Here is a 22,088-nt window from a genome sequence, read left to right on the forward strand (position 1 = left end):
TTACTATTGTCATATAAAAATACATTTAGAACAAAAGTGGGAATTACTTTCTAATTACATTCAAAAGTTAGCTTTCTGGAAATATTTTTAAGCAAACGTATTGAACTTTGACCACATTTTTTGTTTTTGTTATTCTGGGCTAAAATGAATTTTAACTATCTAAAAGAAGTTGAAACATAATATACATATCCATATTTAAATTAATTTTAAAAAGTAATCATTTTTAATAATTTTATATGATCTTTTATAAAATTAAGAAGCCTGAAAAAAAATTTAAAAACCAGTTTAGTCTGAGAAAAATCTTTAATTTGAGAAAGTAATTAAAAGTATGCTTATTCATCTGAAGTTCACTTGCCAATGTATATTTTAATGCTCTTTATTATATATTTTGTAAAAAAATTCATATATTTTGATGATAAAATTTTAAAACGAAATTTTATAATTTAGTCTATATTTTTGTTCATTTCAAAGAATTAAAAAGATTCACATGTTTCTATCCGGCTATAGTATAAAATAGTTTATAAAATAAGTATAAAATAGTTTAGAAGCACAATTTTTTAGCACAGCAATTATCAAAATCTCTGACATGTCTGGGTTTACAATTCTATTTTTTCATTCATAAGCTCTTAAATTACTTTAAAGATTTTCATTTATATATCATGTAATGAAACACTATTCTAAAATCAATATAAATATAAATGCAAATTTAAAATATTTCAGTTATTTTTCAATCAAAATTTTAGTTCGAAACTACATGAATACTGTTGGGGGAAAAGCATGTAAATCTGAGCTTAAAGCAGGGTAACACTTGAATCGATATCCCAGGCAACAAATTTCTATACCATTCTAACGTGATGTCGATTGAGAACTAGCAAATTTAATGTCAACTATCCATTTTGTGATTCTTAGAAAATGAAGTTCAAGCCTACGCTTTTCACTCCTAAAGTTGTAATTTTCCAAGAAATCTTTGTATCATACAATAATTTATATATTTAAAACAACAATCATAAGGCATCTGTTATTCAATGCGTATTTTCTATCACAGAGTAAATTTTTCAAAACAACGTAGAAAGTGTATCTCAGTGATAAAAAATATTTTGAGGTTCTGACAAAAAAAAAAAAGTGAGCAAAAAACCCTCTCATTGTTGAGGCAAATAATCTGCAAATTTATAAAAATTTATATTAACTTGACACAAGTGTAATTAGCTCTAGCAATTTAATTTTGGAATTATCTAGAAGAAGCAAGGTCGCAATATAAGATCTTAAATCATATGCATAGTTACATCTGTTATGAAACAGTAACGTTATGTGAATTTATTACGATCATTTTTACCAAGAATTAATGTTGTTACAATCGGAATTTTAGTGTATGTCGGCAAATTCTACTGAAATTTAGACTAATATATGTCTGTGAAATATAATACATAATTTAATTATCAGTAAATTTTTATCGAAAAAACAAAATTGCAAAGCAGAATATAAAATGTAATCCTATAAGTGGTAAAAGAAAGTGTGAAATATATTGTCATAATGACCACTCCCATTGATATTAATGCAAATGAAACATCAAAAAAGAAGTATTGAAGTGAAAAAAGGTTAACAAAAATAAGGTTCGTGGCAAATTTTTCAAAATTTTACAATGAAAATTATTGAAATGATACTTAGCCATTTTTAAAAAAGATGAATTCTTACCTTTATATGCATTTCTCTCATATTTCATATATTATATAAATTCAGTAGAGAAGAACTGCACTTGTTACAAGTGAATGCAAAACTGAGTGTGATGCTTTCTGGATAAAGCGCTCACCTTATATACTGTAAAATGTTTTAGTGATATTAGTAATATGTGAAATGATCCATTTCCGTTTTGTCCTCATCCTAATCTTCCGCGAGATTCCTGATAGTTACGAATTCATCTTCTCTTCTTCAAAACAAAAGTTAAAAGATGGTAAATTATTATGAAAATTGCTTTCATTTTTCTAGTTAACGATTTCGCTGAGTGAGCAAATCTTGCATTCACTTTCACTAAATGTGGTAAGGAAGTACTGGATATGCCAATTTGTTCCGCAAGATTAGAATAATTTTGAGTGAATAGTGTTATTCACACTTCAAAAAATAATTATAAGATAAAGATTCTTTGAGCAATGAGGTTATCTAAAGAAAATCGACTTTTATGGTTTTAAGAAGAGCTTTAAAGATTGATTTAACAATAAAGAAAGAATCACTGAAGCTTATGACAAATTTCGGTGGATAATAAAAGTAGTTACATGATAAGAATGCATTTGAATGAAATTATTAATCCTGCTTTACTCAGAGATTTTTATTTGTACTACACACATTTTTGATTAATTTTGAATAATTTTATAACCTGATGATAAAATTATATAATTCCTTCACTTTCGATTTGAAGAAGAAAAGCTTTCCGTTAGAGAAATTTTTATTAAAATTTCTGTTTTTAATTTATATTTTAAATAAATATAATATTTAACTATTTAAATTACATAAATAAAATTACATAAATTCATAAGATTGCATCTAGAAGAAACTTTTCAGAAAAATGAATTTATCAAAGTTTTGCGTTAATTAAGCTTTTTCACTTTTCCTTTCTCCAAACTGTTTAGTTGCATTTTAGTATTCAATGAAGTTTAATTTATTAAATTATTTTAGTTATAACTGATTGAAAGAAATGTTAGTTAATCAGAACTTTATTGTCTACGTTTAATAATGCGGTAAAATAATGTTTAAATAATATTAAGAAATTTGCATGCTAGATAAACTAAAACTCTTTTTTCACTAAAACTTCATTTTATACGTAAAGATACTTTAAGATTTCTTTGTTGTTCGACTTACAAATTCTAAACCAAAACAAAAAGTAGATATACAATTTTTATAGTTTAAACTATCAAGAAGATAAAGTAGAAAAAGAGGCTACTTAAACGGTTTTATTTAACCTGGCTTTCTTAACTATGAAATGGGAAGTAATAGATTTTTTACTGTTTCCCCAATGCCTTAGACCCAAAACAATATTTTAATATTTTTAGAGATTAGTCAATCATTAACTACTCAATATTATCTCGTTTTTATCCATTATCAGAGGTACCTTTTAACTGTGAAGAAAAATTGCTGATGAGATTCCATAATATTTGTAATATTGGATTACAATTAAAAATTAAAAAAACTGAAATTAATTAAGATAAACTTATACTTTTTAGGATGATGATAAAAGTACGCTTTTAAAAATCGATTTCATTTCTATTTATTCACTATTTACACAAACCTGCACTGGAATAAAGGTTTGAAAACTAAGTAGTTTCTTATATCTTTTTGGGTGGTCATTACTGGAAAAAGTAATTTCAACCTGACTGTATTTATCAGGTTCTCTTTTATTGCATATCTATATTTTCGAATTTTGCATTTTAATGAGCAACATTATTTTTTAAAAAACATTTAAACATATTTATAGATTTTAAATTATATTTGGCTCTAAATAATTTTTATCCGAGAAAGAATAAAATATTATTTGTCTAAAATTTCCTTATAAATTGGTAAACTATTTGTTAAATATAATGCTAAAACTGGAGAAAATTGAAACTGAATCACTAGACTATTGCTACATGTCCGACCTGTTCTTTTTCATTCCTTTTCCATTTTCAGCTTTTTTTTTCTTGCACCCCCCCCCCAATTCTTTCTTGGTTCATTTAAACGAGTACTATAAAAAAAAACTGAATTGAAATTTAGCAATGTTTTGTATTCATAACATAAATGGACTGCTTACGGCGATATCCTTGCTTTTTCAATGAGTGGTTAATAGAAATTTACGGGTGGTATCAAAATAATGAAAACACCTTAGATTTATAAAGAATCCTTTATTAGTATGGTCTAGGACCACCTCTGGCATTTAATACAGCTTGGATTCGCCTAGGAATCGATTCATACAAGTGTTGAATAGTGTTTAGAGGAATATTGTACCATTCTTCCTGAAGATATTGTGAAAGCTCTGGAAAAGATGCCGGTGGAGAATATCGATTCCGTTTGAATGCTTTAAATAGACCATAACGGTTCAATTATATTGAGGTTGGGTGACTGTTCCGGCCGAGGCAGATATTTAACTTCATCCTCGTGTTCATCAAGCCTGATTGGACAATGTCTCCCTGCATGTATAGGTGCATTATCATCCTGGAAAATCCAATCTCTTGCAGGAAATAAAGTTTGCATTATAGGATGCACCTGGTCAGATAAATTTCTCTAAACTTCTCCCTAGTGACCCTTCCTTTCAGGGTTACGATTGGTTCAGCAGAAAACCACGACATGGCTGCCCATATCATGACAGATCCACCTTCATGCTTGACAGTTGGTAGGAGACAATCACGATCATATGCTTGTGTAGCTGTCCTCCAAACGTGCACCCGTCCTGTTGTAGGGAAAAGTGTGAAAAACGATTCGTCAGACCATATTACTTTCTTCCATTTATCAATAGACCAGGTTTTGTGAGTGTGACACCACCGTAGACGACGTTTACCATTAACATCTGTGACAAGTGGCTTGGGAATTGCAGTTGTGCCATAAATGCTCTGTTTATGAAGGTGCCTTCTAACTGCAATCACTGACACTGGATAATCCAAATGGGTATTGAGCTCTATGGTCACTTTTGCTGTAATTTGTATTTGTTCACTTTTTAGACTCGCTTCAATACTCATTGGTATCCTTCACTGAGCTTCTCTTTTCCGCCCACTATTTTGCTTTTCCGAGCTTGTCTTGCCGCGTTATGTGTATGCTGTCCTGACTTTAGACACCTTACCTCTAGAAACGCCGAAAAATTGGGATGTTTCGGTCACACTGCTCCAGCTAGATGGGCACCTACAATTTGGCCTCTTTGAAAATCTGAGAGGTCTGACATTTTTTTGAAAAAAATCCAAAAATCCTTTTGAACAAAATCCAAGAATTACAGAACTTAAATAATGCTAACACATACTACCAGAATATGCATATTGTTATTTATAAAAAAACTGGAGTCTATTTTTAAATTTTAATGCTTACGAAGCGCATTTAAAAATATCACTTTTATTCACAGGTGTTCCCAGTATTTTGAATACCACCTGTACATACTTATTTTGCGAATGAAGCAGTCATGATAAAAGGTACATTATGTTATGAAAAGAATGGAAAATATTAAACATTAAAACCTGGAGACAAAAATATTCAAAGAGAAGATTTGATTCATCCAAAAAGTTTTTCTTCTACCACCACAAATAAAATTAGACTTGATATGAATGTGTTAAAGCTTTACTGACTTGAATGTGTTAAAGCTTTATATAAGGAAGAGAATTGTTTCAAACACATTTATGAAATAGTCTCCGGATTTACTCGAAGCGAGATGAAGGAACCGATATTTGTAAGACGTGATATCAGAGAGTTGATAGAGGATGAAAATTTTAGCTCAAAATGGAAACAAATGCGAGAATGTTCTGGAAATTATTCCAAGCTAGCCTGACTCATTTTCTTGGAAACGAAAGATATCGATGCTACTAATCCATTGTAGAAGAGATGTTAGAAGGTTTCTATTCGGGTGTAGAATGAGCTTAATGATTCATCTTCTCAATTTGCATTCGAACTATTTCTCTTAAAATCTATGTGCAGTTAGCGAGGTAGAAAATAGACAGATTTCGCCTAGCTATAATTGAGATATAAAGGCAATATCAGAGAATACAAAATATCAGCATGATAGCCAACGCTTAAAGAATCATGAAAAGAAATGATCCCCGTAAGTTTGCCGGAAGAAAAGCAAGAAAAGAAGTTTCTAGAAAAAGAAAGAATTTAACTGATAAAATTTTCATTAACTCATTTATAATGTAAATCATGGCAGAGTTAAGGGATAAAAGAAAATTTTGTATACAAGTTGCTATAAAATAAAAAATAAGAATGTTGCAATATTTTGATTTATTTTTTCTAAAATACGATATCATTTTGTGAAAAAAATGTATGTTATAAAGGAAAATGAATTTTGTACTTGGAATCAATATGGAAAATAATACAAAAATCAATTATCAAAAAAAAAAATCAAAAAATATTTTTTGTAGACTTAAGTTACATAAATCAAATGCATTATGGAATGCATTAAAAATAAAAGAGTAGTTAATATTTTCTATTATTTTTTGGTTTCATTCCATTCATTTGTTTTGGCTGCAATGTTTTGTCTGGTCCTTCCTTTATATTTTCTGAAAGTTAATTAACATATATATTTTCTTGTCCTGTAAGTAGATATACAGTTTTACAGTCCATACATACAGTTTTACAGTACATACAGATATACAGTCAAAACCTATATAGTATATTGCCTGTGCACAGCATTTTGAAAGTAATCAAGTTCTTCTTTTACATAGTCTTCCTTCAAAATATCTAGATACACGATGACACAGTACACTTTAATTTACTTTACGCCAGACACCATATCATTGCTATTGCGCGAATGTTCAAAGGAACGGTTGCTGTTTCAGGTTTCATCTCTGACTATTTTTTTATAATCAAGAGATCCGTCCCAAGGAAAGTCAATGCACAGTTAAGTAACACCGATATGTAAGGGTTCTTCCTTTGTATTTTGATTCAAAATATAATTTGGAAGATATCTGGACCTTGCAAATAATTTCCAACGAAAGGAATTCATGATTTTTTTCTTAAAGTTTATAGTGCATACAAACATGGCTTACTGTCTAATCTCGCTTCAACTTATCAGATAAAAGCATCTGAGAAGAAGTCGGAACTCAGCATCACATGGTTAAATTACAAAAAAATTGCCACATCTCGAGCTATATTTAATTTTTTTATTGTCAGTGCCTTTAATGAATCTTCTATTCCTATTTCATCTTTCAAAGACACTGAGTAAGAAGTCTCTGTTAATAATGAGAATATCACAATTAAAATTCCTTTTCTAAGGCTTTTAATTTACAAACTGCATGAATCTTTTCATCATCAATCCTATTTTTTTTATTTTAAACCTTTTATTCTTTTAAATTTGATTTTAAGATTCTTACATCAATTGTCCAAAGATTTCCCTAGGCTCTAGATTGTTCCTTTCGCATTGTTTTTACGCTACATAAAATTTGTGGACTTCAAAGTCTTCAAAAATATTTTCCACATAACTGAAAAATTTTAATCCAGTAATAAATAAATTACCAAATACAGTAGCATAATGCAGGCACACAAATTTCCCTTTATATTTTAGGCACATGCACTTAATGTCCAGATGCCTTGAAGTCCTCTGTTTTAGAGCAGGAGTAGGATCTGTATGGTTTAGTATTTGTATAGACTGTCAAAAAAGTATTAGTTTTATTTGTTCCTTACTGCTGCTCCTGCTCTCGCTATTCAGGAAGTGACTACTTAGACACAATTTAACATTCATTTGAACCAAATTGTATTTTTATACTTGACACAGCAGAATTGCTTGAGATTGAAATGGATTAGGATATCAATGATTAGGATCGCAGGGAGCTTTGGAAAATCTTTGATTTTTGAAGTAACAACAACAATATTTATTATTATTATTATTTTGAAAATTGGTTTCAGCGTAGAAGAATGGATACATTTCTGAAAGCATGATTGGATGAAAAAGGAATGAATAAAATAAAATAATAAATTTATGAATGGATTAAAGGCCACAGTTAGATTTTAAGATAATACTAATTTTAAAAATGAAATGGAAATTTATAGCTATATTAGTCAATTTTTTTTTATTTATCATTCGATTTACTGAAAAGCAGTTGAATATAAATGCCACATCAAAAAGTTAATATTAATGATTTAAAGTGATATTCATTTTCGCTTTATGAAAAATTCAACATGAAACTTATATTACATTGATGAAGAAGAATTTTATAACAACCATATAATCATCATTTTTCTTTTAGTTGAAACGGTTTTCGATTTTAAAAAAATTTCATACCAACTGTTTGCATTTTTTAATATTATTAAAACTTTAGCATATGAAGAACAATACAATGAAATGCGAATCACATATTTTTTCCTAAATTTGGTTTTATATATTGAGAATAAAGAAGTAATCAATTCGAAATATCCAAGATTTATTTATGGACAAGGAATTGAAAATAAAAAAGTTTTTATTAATGCTAAATATTTTTTTAAATTTTAATTCCATTATGAGAATGAATATAAGGAAATTTAATTTTGTATTCATATTTCAACAAATGTTTTGAAGTATTTTTTTCAGTGCACACCTTTATAAGATATAAGAGGTACAGGGTCAAACGATCGAATCAATTAATGAAATGTGAAAGTTAAGTGAAGAGCTATAAGAATTAACTGTTTCCTATAATTATATATATTGAAATTATTGAAACCTCTTTTCTTGTATATCTCCTGTTGTTTTGTATCAAATTATATAAAATTTCATATTTGAGGGCCTCTCAACGTAAAAAAAATATTTAAAAGAAGAGAAATAGTGCATTGTTTTTGGAAAATTGAAGATGTTATAAAAATAAATATGAAAGAGAACACTCGCACAAATCCAATACATATGCATTTAAATTGACTCTCATTTTTGAATCAAATGACACATTTAGCTTGATACATTTGTAGATCACGATTTATAAGAACAATTGGTATACTTTTTTGATGGACGGTACCAGCCTAGGCACAAAGAGATAATTTTTACCGATTCAAAATTTCCCATCAAAAAAGGTAAAGGTATAGAGTAAAGATTTATCAGAAATCAACCAAAGCTTTCCATTAAAGCATCTGATGAAGCTAGGAAATTTTGCTCACCAAGTACCAGAATAAGCATGGTTTTCAGCATCCAATGTATTGAATATACAAAGTGATTCAGTACTAACAAATTTGTGGGAGGAGTAACGGCACAAAGACGATTCGGAATCGTATAGCATTGTAGAGTCGGAAGTGATTTTTCACGATTTAGGACAGAAAGAAGGAAAGAGATTTCCAAAGAGAAGAAATGGAGCAATCAAAATACTAGTGTAGTAAAGGATTTTAATAACGAGATTTATACGAGTAAAAGGTGTATAAAAGAAATGCTTGAAGTTTCGACCTTTAATTTTGCACAGGTTTTATCTGATAATATTTTGGAAAATTTCTGTTTTAGTACGGGACTTCCTGGCAGCTAGAAGGATGCGAATGATATGATTATCAATTGATTTGATGCCAGTCCTTTGAAACTTTTGCTTTCATATAATCCTAGAAGGATGCATGATAAGTTCACCGTTTAAACAAGCCATTACATTTAAACATTTACATTTAAACAAGCCCAATCAACACTGTCTAAATGTAACGCTTAAGTGCTTCAGAATTTTAATAATGAAATGAACGTTGAATTTCTCTTGCTGGAATCCTGAAGTGCAGTAAATGAAGAGTTCTTTTTTTGGAAAGTTCTTGCAGGATATGTTGTGAAAAATTGAAGTATTGCCAACGCCCAGTGAGCAGGCATAAATTTATATTTTATGAGGAATTTTCCTACAAAAGCCAGATTCAATCATTTACAAAGAAGTGTTTTTGGAGTGCAAGTGTACAGTTGTTTCAAAATAATGCCGTCCGACATATGAAAAAGATATTTCTGGAACTGTATGTAAGTGATTACCAATTGTCTTTGCGTCCCCCTCCCCATAAGTTTTTCTTACTGGAGCTAAAGCACCCTCTATAACAACTTCATCAAGTACCATCAATATATCTACAAATTCGGCGTCAACACAGATAATAATGAAAAAGTAATAGGATCAATTTTTTAAAATTATCAAACTGTATTATGACCTTAAATTAACCCCAGCTATGTAAACATTGTGTTCGCCATTAAAGTATTACTATTCTTATTTTGTGTTTTCCTTTCAGATTTTATTTCTCTCTCTCCCCTCTCTCAAATTAATTTCTATACGAATATCTGATTATTTGTCAAATTTCACTTCCCAGTTAAAATTTTGTCTTGGCATTTTATCAGTATTATCAAGTGTAGGAGGTTGCGAGTCGTAAGCCCAAGTACTCCGTGAAAAATCCTCTTCTCGTTATCCTGTTATGACTTCAAGAAGTCATCCTGAAAGCGAACATTTTGCTTTTGTGTCGTTCGTGAATATCGCCAGGAAAAGAGTGGAGAAAATTCAAAAGACAAAGTCACAAAAGATTATAGGTAAACTGATATTTTTATTTCAAAAACATCTTGGATTTCATTAAGGATCTTTTCAAAATCCTTGATGTTAAATATTTGAAATGCATACAATCCTTTGTTTCAGATTTTATTCATAACATCTAAGCCATTCTTTATTATAAATCATTGCACATGGTTTTCATCATTGAGAGATTATTAATAAGTGCTGTATTTTGCATTTTTCGCAGTTTTGGAAAAATATTTTTTATAAATTCCCCCTTTTTGTAAAATAATGGAATTTACAAATATAAATTTCATTTGAAATAAACTTCAAAATTTTTTTTCTTTCTAATTGAGCAGGTATATTTTTAAAAAAGAATTAATTTGTATTTAAATTTCTACGTAAAAATAAAGCTATTTCAGTAACAGTTATTTGCCTTCACTCAGATTTCTGCTTTCCGTTTCATTTTCTCTCAGAATTAATTCTAAAAACTTTTATTGATTGCAAATTATAGTAATTCCTTCTTTAAATTTGAAAGTGATGTTCTCTTGCAGGCAATTTGGTAAAAATAATTTTAACGCTGATGATATCTCCAGCACTCTAATTTGACGTATTTCCAGCAATTTTCTAGCATTCACTGACAATTACCAGCTCTTCCTTTTCGAATTGGGGTAAAAAAATGAAAATTACGGAAGGATAAAAGCATTATTTAAGTAACTCACGAGACATTTCATGTTGCTTTATATTTTAATGAATTGACAATTAGACTTAGAGAGAGCACTAACCAGACATGGGAAATTCTAGATATGCTCAATTTCCTCTCATTTTATGCATATATAAAAACTGAAAGCCTTTCGTAAAAGAAAGAAATGGGGCCTCAATGGAAATTATGATTATTCTCAGATTTGTTATACAACTGTTCTATAAATGGTTATTAAACTAATGTGAGGTTTTTTTAATGGAAAATTCTTCTCATAAGTTATTAAAGTTAATAACAGTAAAATATTTATGACATATTAAATTATATAAAAATAAAGTCACTTTATTGAAGCTGGCATACTAATCGTTTTGAATCGATCAAATCGTCTTCACTATCAAAAATCAGAATGTTTCAACGTGTTTATAAGGAAATAAAACACCTTTAACGATAACTTTTTCTTCCTATTTTTAAAAGTTCAATTAAAATAATTTACTGTTATACATTTTTAGGCTGAATCCTAAGCAAATCTGGATCTTTAGCTATTTATGGATAGAATTTAAACCCGATTGAGCCGAGTTATATTTTTTAATTATTTATTTCCTAAAAGTAGAAGAAAATAAATAACATACAAAAAGAAGAGTTAGAGCAAAAGACATTTTACAAGAATTGCAATTTCTGATGCAATTTTTGAAAAATGCAATCGTTTGTCTCTGATTTTATGATTTAAAATATTTTATTTATTCAAGTTTATCTCAAAACCTCAGTCGGTTTAAAAATACTAAATCCGATGAAATTACTGAGTCTGACTGACCTGAGTTGCTTTCTCGCTTAAGCTGAAATCCAAGCAAATGGATATAAATGCACTTGAGCCAGTATCATGGAAAGATAAAGTAACTTAAATACCATTTTTGAGCAAGTATTTAATTGGTAATCTTCGTGGCTGTTGATGCTTCTTATGAAGATTAATCATCACAAATATGAAAAAGCCTCTTTGTTTAAAACTGGGATTAGAAGTCTTAAAAAATTAAAAGAGTTATTTAATTACACAAAATACGAATATAGCCTGAAAGTATAGATTAAATAATAATCCGATAATATTAAAAAATGTTAATTCAAAGTATGAAATATCACATTTCTATACTACGAATATTTAAAGAAGTTTTACGTTTATAAATTTGTCAAAAAAAGGGGGGGGGGAATGACTTCTAGTCAAAAAGAATGACTTCTTTAACTCGAAAATATCTGATCAAGAAAGAATAATGAAAGTGAAATCACTTTTGAAATATTCCTTTAACAATATTCAAATTCAAATTCATATGCAAATTTCGTAATTAAGAAAAATATTATCTGAAAGAGATCATTGAAAAAATGTTTAAATCTCATTTACGAAATTTATCCATAAAAACTTCTCGTTGCTTGAGAAAAAAGATTAATTTTCTGTCACAATATTGAAATAAAGCAATTTTGTTAATGAAAAGGTAAATTTTCTCACTTCTGTGCTTTCACTTTTTATGTACTACCAGTTGACTAAACGCGAGTAAACCTCGATATAATGATAGCAAAACATTATGTGACATAATGTTGACATTATGATGGTAAAATTGTACACTATACCAGTTTTACTCTAAAGTTCCTTGTAGTCCAAAAGTTTTTCCATTTAACTTTTATTACTTGTCTGGTTCATTTTTTATCCGCAAGCTTTGTGATATTTTCTCCTGTAGTGTTTATCGCAATAATAATAATTTAAGCGTCACATATAATGTCGCCAGAGTGGTAAAAACTCTACCAAATGAATAAAACCGGAAAATATCTCCCTAATTATCTCCCTAATTATTTTTGTCCTTTTCCTGGTCCAATGGCTTTTAAGGGGCTCAAGAAACCTCAAGTACTTAGGGATATATTGTTGCTTGTATGTTTGTCTAGATGCAATAGGACAGTCGTGGTAGTCTCGTGACAAGGCCTAGGCCTTGAAATCCCATCTTTAAGAAAGATTAAAGTTATTCTGAGATGGACATTCGCAATTTTGTACCTAGGTCAAGTGATAAGAATAGTTGCCGTGTATTAGATTTGGGTCAAACGTTTAATAGCTACTGCCATGTAGAAGTTCGGATGAGTGGAGTTACTCATTCTATCAATTCTTGCTATGTTGTTCTTTTGTATCTGAAAGGAAAATAATTTGAACGAAGACTGATCGATGCGGGTGGGATCTGGAATCGATAAAAAATGCACTTGAATCTACTATTAAAAGGTAAACTGGATACAAAAAAGTATCTTGATGGCTAAGAATAATCCTAGGGTACTAAATGAATACTGGCATTTGGGTTGTAGATAAGTTGTTGTCTGCAACCGTCATCTCTCTTTCAATTCTTCAGTTTGCTGTTACCGACACCATTCGTCTTATTGCTGTTGAAGAAATCCCTCAGTCTGCTGTTATCAAAGTCACGTCAAGTAATGATTTCTGAATTTTATTCGCCAAAAGATATCCAACCGATTCTGATTGTGGGAGTTTCCACACGGAATATACAGAAATGAGTTTCAAGCAGAAATAAATATAAGCAAGTGATATAAAAAAATTAAAGTCAATTCCTACTTTCGCAAGAATTGATTCACTTTCACATGAAAAATACTGAAATCCTTGCATTTTACCTACTGAGCTACTGCCTGTTGATTTAAATTTTCATTACAAACTACTAAAACTCTAAAGTATTAAAAATTAATTAAATTTAATAATTAATGAAATAATATTTGAAAAAATTGTATTAACATCAAGTGTCATCCACCACAAGTTTTAAAAAATGTATTCGAACTTGAGTGGATGAATAAAAAGTATTTTATTAACGATTGAAAATTTGAACAAGATATATAAATATATATAGGAAGACTGTGAACTAATAGTAGGAATTGAAAAAGGAGATTGAAGTGGAAAAAAAGGGATATGAGCTAAATGGAGTTGATAATAAATTTTTGTAGAAAAAATTGAACAAGATTGAAATACGAGATTTTTTATGACAAGACAAACTAAAAAAGTGAGCAAGACAATCGGAAAAGGTTTATACTCCTTTTTTTCAACTGAGACTTTTTTTAAATTTATATTCACAAGTTGCTAAGGTTTAATTCTGTTGTAGGAATGGGAAAAGAGATCTTAGAGTAGAAAAAAGATCTTAGTGTTTTGATTAGCCATGATCCACCCAGCTTGATCCACCCTATAGAACAAGATGAAGTTTTGTTTCTCAACCGAAAAAGACATTTAGAAACAGAAAATAGGTTCATTTTATAAAATTTTAAATATTATAAATAAACAATAAAATGTAGTTTCAAAAATTTCCATGTGTAATTATTGATTTTAACTGAAAGTCCAAGAATTTCTTACATAAACTCCTTTAATAATGGCAAGTAGAATTTGCATTTTGAAGTTATTTATTAGTATTCAATTATAAAAGATATAGATTTTCAAGAAAATAGTATATTTTTTATTTGGTTTTCATTTGTCGTTTTTTAGAGGAATAACACAATTGGAAAATAACGTTTATATGTGTTTATGTCTTAATCAACTATCTCATTTCTTTTCAAGTATGGTTAACAAGGTATTAAAAATGATGACATATTTATGGAAATCTTATTTATTACAATTCAGAGTAAGATAGAATACGTAAATTTATTATGAAATATAATTTAATTCATAGATTTCTATATTCTGAACATTCAGCTATATTCAGTTCAAGGAATCTATTGTTAAAAAATGAAGGAAGACAATGTCTAAATCAATAAGCAATATTCTGTGATCAAAAATATAAATATAAAATGATTGAGATTATGGAAGAAATATCTTCGGCATGAATATTTTTATGCAAATAATAAAAAAAGTCTTTTAAATATATATAATACAAAAAAAAAATGATTTCGTGAAATGAAGTATATGATATATTTAGCTATTTATTTTTGTGTTTTATTTAGTGTTTATGCAATGCAGTAGAGTGTGGTGAAATTTGGTCATGTGATGTAAGAACATACCAACGTGCAGTTTTGCTTATATGAACACCTTTTTGATTTAACAGTAAGAGTAGGCAGTCCATAACAATGATTTGATGGATGGTAACGTGAAAAAACAGTTGGTTGCATTTAATAAGTAGTCGAAACATAAAAACATGCTAGCATATTCTTATCCTATTTGGCGCATTCTACTGTGTACTGGAAAATTAGCAGATGTGAAACGATTAAATCTTGCTAATTATTTAAGCATTTAGCTCATATTCTTGATGAAGCAAACCTGTTCATATTGAAGCATTTAATTTCAAGATATAATCCAAACATTTTGTTTTGTTTTGTTTTTCATTTTACTTGTTTGCAAGTATTTATTTAAAAGATAAGGAAATGCAATTTTCCACATATTAAGGATACTTAATCAGGGATTTAACTAATTGTTTTGAATTTGAATTTACAACTGTAGACGGTAGATGATTTTATTTACTTAACTTTACTTGAGGAAGAGAAAAAAGAAAGAAATCCGTTTTAATTATTTTAAAGCTGTAATTTGTATACTAACCAGGAAACTTTTTCTCTTTTTAAAATCTGCTTATAACTTGATTATAATTTTGTTTAAATAGCATAGATTGTATAAAATATTTCGAAGATGAGGCATTTATAGCATATATGACAAAGATAAGGAGAGTTTATTGGAAATTTATATGGTTGTGAAGGATAACTAAATAAAGAAACAGTCAGAAATAAACAAATAAACAATTTATTAAAAACTATTTATACATATACAGTTTTTATCCATGAGTTTATGAAGTAGAAATAATTTCTAATATGTGTATATACAACCACTCATTTAAAAGAAAAGATTTACATTGATCTTTCTAATTTGAGATTATAGTGAAATATACTAAGATACACAAGCGCGCAAAACCATAATTGGCTTAAAATACAATAGGTAATTTTAAAAAATTCAGTTTACATTTTGTTAAAAAATATAATTTCTTAGTACAAAGAAATACATTTCAAAATGGGGAGAAGATAAAAAATATTTACTTTTAAAATTTACCATTCAAGTTAATTTAACATGCTTTGTAAAAATACTGCGTTTTGAAAGACTTGAACATGGTTTATCACATAAAGAGTTTTCATGGCTTCAACCTTTGGAACATAAATTTAAAACATAAAATATAATTATACTGGCTTCACTCTGTATTTCATCAAGCACATATCAGCAATATCTTATTTGAAGCTGGTGTTTTGAATTAAATGCTCAAAAATAAATACATCATTAAGTATTTTTACCACCAACCACTATGTTCTCCACTGTGACCTCCTCCTAAACCTCCATGTCCTCCTCCAAATCCACCATGACCTCCGAAACCACCATGGCCTCCTCCTAGGCCACCGTGTCCACCTCCTCCGCCTCCGCCTGCAACTACAGCTACGTGTTGAACTACGGGTACATGTTTTACAACAGGAACATGCTTTACAACTTTTACATTTTTGACTACACGCACATGCTTCACAACAGGAACGTGTTTTACGACTGGCACTGTAATAATATCTCCTCCACCACCTCCATGTCCACCAATACCACCTCCTAATCCACCATGCCCGCCATGTCCACCATGACCACCTCCTAATCCACCATGCCCGCCATGTCCACCATGACCACCTCCTAATCCACCATGCCCGCCATGTCCACCATGACCACCTCCTAATCCACCATGTCCACCTCCTAATCCACCATGTCCACCTCCTAATCCACCATGTCCTCCTGATACAATATGACCACCATACTCTCCTATCTCATGAGCAATCAGTACTTTTCCGCCACCTCGTCCTCCACCTCCATGTCCACCGCCGAGTTTTACAATATGTCCACCCCCATGGCCTCCTCCGTGTCCTCCACCATGTCCTCCACCGAATCCATCGCCATGTCCTCCAAAGTCATGTTCAAGAAGAATGCCATGTCCAGCACCTCCGTCGTGAATATCGTGAATAATTCCTCCATGGATGGAACAAGCGCTTAGAAAAAGAATTAGGACAGGCACCTGACGAAAAAAGAAGATAAACAATGTTAAAATTTCTGTTAAATTTTGAGTATTTTAAACTGATTAAATATAATATAACTAAATTTAGATATAAAAACTAAGGCACTGCAGTTAAGGCAGTTTTCATTATTTAATTCATGATTGATATGTATTCGCTCAAAGAAGAAAGAAATTATCATAGCTTCGGGTGCCAGGACAGATAAGGGCTTTTCATGCACTTAAGATCTCACAGTTAATTTACATCTAGAAAGACATTATTTTCAGTATTTATTAAATTACTATTTTGTTTTTAAATTTATTTAAATTGCAATGAGAGTCTTTAAGGCTTTTTACAAACAATGAATACTCTATTTTGTAAAAGTTTGCAGAACTTAATATTTTGTAAAAGTGCCATTTGTTTGATGACGATTACAATACTTCCTGTACTTCCTCTAAACTTCGTATATGAGAAAATAAAAACCATTGTTTGTATTTAAAATAATCCTTAAAATATTTTAAGGATATTTTGATATATGTATTTAAAAAAAATATATTGCAAATAAAAACAATTTAAGCAAAAATTGCCGGTTTTTTCCTGAATGATCCAATATTCATTTCGCTAAATAATCTTTCTGGTATTTTAACGTTACGAATTTTCCATAGATTTATCTTACACAGATTTATAAGCAATCACATACGCGATACATGCTTTTGTAATATTAAGTAATGAGTTATGCGTTTTATTCATTTTGCTTCTCGACAATATGAATGGGTATTTCCCAATTCTGCTCTCATACAAATAGGAACGATATGTTACTGTAAGATTTTAGCAGCTTGTTGTATTTATAACCCAGTTTATAAAAAAAAACACAAATGTTTCCTAAGGGAAATATTCCATATCGAATTTAGCCCTTACATAAAAGTATACGAAGAAAAATTTTCCTTTCACTAAAATATTTTGAAAATTAATGAGTAAAGCATTATTAAACAGCTATCATGGGAAATCATGTAAGCACACACAGAACGTTTTGTTCAGATTTTTAAGTTAAATCATTATAAATAAAAATGGAAAACCCTTTCTTTAGTAAAGTGGTTTTTATCTAACAATCGGGAAATAAAGCTGATTATCTTAATTTATGAGTATTAAGTTTTGATAATAATAGTTTAATTTTCTAATGCATTTTATTATGTTCAATATTCCTGTTCATTTTTGAGGAAGCTACGCAAAACATAAAAAAGGTCATGCTCTGAACAATGTTAACATTTTGCATTAATAAGACGCTAAGATGGTTTAAAATTCACTAAAAAGATTTTAAAATGTTTCTTAATCAAATAACAGCAATTTATTATGATTTCGACGCATTACCTTTTCATTTGTCGAAAAAAATAATTATTGAAGAAAAGGTATATAAAAAGAAGAAATGAAAAAATTTAGAATATATGTATGCAAGTTTAACAGACAAAAAAGCCTACATTTTAGTTATTAGCAATATTTTCTTAAAGGGAAAGAAAACAAAATTTTATTAAACAGTCAAACTTTACAAGGTAAAAAAATCGAATATCTTCAAAATAAATTATTCTTTTCATTTTTAAGGATTAATAACATTCTTTTTATCACATCACTGAATACCTTCGAAGAAAATGCTTACTAAAAAGGAATAATTGTTACATTCAGAAACACTAAACAATGTTTAAGAGAGCAAACTTTTTCCTATAAAGAAGATGGTTTTTTTAATTTTTTGGATAAGTTCTTATAAGCAGAACCTTTAAATGATATTGAAGAAAAATATACAATATATTTATATGTCTTAGAGAGCGAGTCTTTACATATACATTTGATTCTATGGAGAGTTTAATATTTGCTTTAGAACCGTAACGTGTAAAGGGATGCTTTCTTTCAAGTTATAGAAAATATCTGTTTCACATTGCTTATGAAAAGAAAATTCGTCAATTTGAAGTAGATTTTAAAACTTTGACTGATGACACCAGATAACATGAGACAGAGACATGACATGACAGCAGATGACAACCCTACATGAGACAAAAGCTTTTTAAAGCAAACTGTTCATTTGAGTTTCCACAATTAGTTATCTGACTGTATGATTCTAATATTATTCAATACCTAAATAACATTAATCCTTGAATATCATTATGCTTTTTCTCATGTTAGATCGACTTAATTTGTGGTAACAATTTTAATAGATAGATATTTTTTATTAATTAATACTGTTTTGTTTTTGAGGAATAACAGTAATATTTTTTTCCTTTTCCTTATTTTCTTATTCACACTTTTTAAAACCGCTGCCAACTACTGATATTATTACTTATCGAATTATTTTTTTTGATAATGTCAGTATAAAATAATGGACTGATTTCTTTTAAAAAGGGCAACTGAAGCAAATAACGAATATATATTGCTTTTTTTTAAAACAGAGTGTAAGTTTTGTTTTATGATTTAGGTCTCATTATTTATGTTTAAGGGATTTAATTAAAGAGATATTTATATACATTGACTTCTTACGTGACCTTTATATTATGTACCATTTTATAGATCTGTTTTAAGAGGAAAGGAATATTGAACTAACATACCCAAAAGATGTTTTTAAAGAGAAATGTTCCAAATATTAATTTTTAAGAGTTATTTAAATTTTTCCCAGCTTTTTTTAATAAAGCGTGATAATTTAAGAAAATTCAAGAATTTTAAGCTTAGTTCTATGTAATCGAAAATTCATTTAATTTTTTTTAACTATTTCCGTTTATTCCAATGCTTTTTCATCAGGATGTACTTAATTTATCTTTTGCTATTAATTGTAAAAAAATTCATAAATTTAGATTCAGAAAGAAGAACTACGGAGATTATCATTCATCAAATCGTTGTATGTAATCAATGCTATTAATACAATAAAAATTGATATAAGATCGTGATATATCCAAAAACTTTTAGAATTATGAGTAAAAATGTTCTGAAGCTGAATTTTGCAATTTAAAGTTGGATTACAGAACGCACTTGCTGAACTTCTTCTAAACTAAGCTCATAATGTTTCTGAAATTAATGCTCCTCATTTAACATTTTTGGAAAAAATATCTATTTTAATAATAATTTCTGTCGCTCTGTTTCCACTGAATAATACCGAGTTTCAAAACTTTTTAAAAGCGAGATTCATTTTTCCGATTACTGTTCTTTCGCTGAACATAATAAACTCAAAAAAAAAAAAAAAAACACTAGATATTTTATTAAATTTTTATGACTTTTTGAAATTTTTCTGTTCTCTTTATGCTACTATCATAGAAAATAAGTTATTTACGTACAAAGTTTCTAAAACATAATTGGTTTCAAATATCATATCAGAATCGAACAATAGCTTTAAGTTATTCTTTAAGTCTAATGCATAAATATTTGCATAATGCACAAACTAAAAATGTATAACTGTTTTAAAGAAAAAAAAGGCCTAATAAATGCCGAAACAGTTACTAGAAAACCGCTTTCATAACTTTCTTTCACAGTTATATGAAAATTTTCAATATGAATTAAATATTATTTATAAATTACATCAGAATCCCAGAAGGCTTAAAATAAGCATAATTTTTTTCAAACAGCTTCAAATTAAAAAAAAGTTTGACATTTAAAGGCCTTTCAATACATTTGTATATATCTTCTCATCAAAGTAAAAAAGAAAAGAAACATAAACAGCATTTACTGTTCTACTTTTGTTACGCATATTTGTTGCTAAATTCCCTCATTTTACTTTCAAGCTCAAAGCGAATGACTTACCTTTAGATACATTTTTCACTTATTTTCCTTATATCCTTAGAGAATGAGAAGAACTGTACTGCTTATGCAAAGAGCAGGAGAAGGTTTTGAGTGAGAAGGATTAACTTAAGAGGTTTTATACTCGGGAGTTTCTTTATGGGTGTTGATAGCCTGGGAAATGATCCATATCGGACCACCCTTTTCGGAATCTTCCGCGAGATCCCTGCAAGATACAAACTCATCACTTCATCCTTCCTGTTTGAAAGGTTTTGGGTAGAAACTAAAGAAAAACGAAAGTTGGGAAACTGAATACTTCTGGATAATATCTACGATTTCGTTGGCTGAGCATCTTCAGATACAAACTTTCACTTCCTTCGATCATCAGATATAGGAAATTAAAGATAAGTTCAGATTGATTCGGGTGATTTGGATTATGAACAATTTACATAATTGGATCTCGATATGAAATGTTCCCAGAAATGTAGAAATTTGGCTCTTTTTTCTCCACAATCTTAAGAGTTTTTAGAACAAATTGAGATTTAAACTGTTTCTGAGACAATTTAGATTTAGATCATTTTTGTAATTAATAAAAAAAAATTTACTGAGCAGAAGAGCAATAATATTAATCAATGTAATGTTATTGCTCTTCTACTGAAACATTAACATTTGTGTATTGGACTTGATAGTGTCTATGCTATTGTTGGTCTAGCATCGTTATTTGCACGAATTACTCACAATGATGGTTAAATATAGGAAATCTCAGATATACTCAGTTTAATTCGTGTAATTTGAATATTTTACCCAATATTTGCTAGTCTCCTTACATGATTCCATTTTCGTTGACATTTTTCGCTTCTTTTCTCATCATCTTTGGAAATACTAAATATGGTTTCATATTTTGTTGAAATTTTTCTCTTCTTTTTTTAGCATCTTAGGACTCAAGGAAGTTGAGATTTAATCTTCCTTGCAATCCTCATAAATCAATTTTAGATTCAGGAAATTTTGTAAATTGTTGTAAGAAATTTATTAAGTTGCAGAGCAATAACATTAATAGACTGAATTTTACTACTGCATATTATTTGAATAAAACTTGCATGTTTTATAGCAAAAGCTATACAAGATAGTGGCAGACCACGGTGGCCTAGTGATAAGGCCTCAGCTTCGAGGCGGAAGGAATCCAAGTTCGAGATCCGGTTCCAATAAAGAACCGTCATGATGCGGGACAGGTGCATCTTGGGCCAAATTTTCTCCCGTCGGGATGATGAGCAAGTTTGGAAAGGGGTCTGCCAGCTCAGGTGCCATCATCGTCATCTGACCAGGGTTCAAAATTACGAGATCTATCCCAAATAGCCCTCGCCTTGCTTACAAATGGGGCTCCAATATAAATAAACTACTCATTAAAAAAAGAAGATGATTATTTATATTGTATTTTAAAAGAATTTTTATCATATACATCATTTAATAGCATATTTAGCACTAAAAATTTAATTTTTTCCATTATTTTTTGAAATATTAAAAGAATATAA

The 22,088-nt window shown here is 29.2% G+C and overlaps 1 protein-coding gene across 1 annotated transcript; it reads right to left on the reverse strand.

Moving 5' to 3' along the window:
- Positions 1–16,076: 16,076 nt before the first annotated feature.
- On the reverse strand, positions 16,077–20,655 carry LOC129959166 (ctenidin-3-like). Its single transcript, XM_056071988.1, has 4 exons — positions 20,584–20,655; positions 16,535–16,832; positions 16,376–16,492; positions 16,077–16,168 (listed from the first exon to the last, which is right to left on the reverse strand). Exons 1-4 carry the CDS (start codon positions 20,593–20,595, stop codon positions 16,077–16,079), a joined length of 519 nt encoding a protein of 172 aa, XP_055927963.1. The 5' UTR covers positions 20,596–20,655.
- Positions 20,656–22,088: the final 1,433 nt, after the last annotated feature.

The sequence above is a fragment of the Argiope bruennichi genome, chromosome X1 (genome assembly GCF_947563725.1).
Source record: "Argiope bruennichi chromosome X1, qqArgBrue1.1, whole genome shotgun sequence".
NCBI classification, from domain to species: Eukaryota; Metazoa; Arthropoda; class Arachnida; order Araneae; family Araneidae; genus Argiope; species Argiope bruennichi.

What these genes read in the sequence shown, in the direction of transcription:
- LOC129959166 (XM_056071988.1), bottom strand. An exon ending in AGGACATGGTGGATTAGGAG is followed by an intron (nt 16,493 to 16,534) that starts GTGGACATGGTG and finishes GTGGATTAGGAG; the next exon opens with GTGGTCATGGTGGACATGGC. An exon ending in CGGGCATGGTGGATTAGGAG is followed by an intron (nt 16,169 to 16,375) that starts GTGGTATTGGTG and finishes GCCTAGGAGGAG; the next exon opens with GCCATGGTGGTTTCGGAGGT.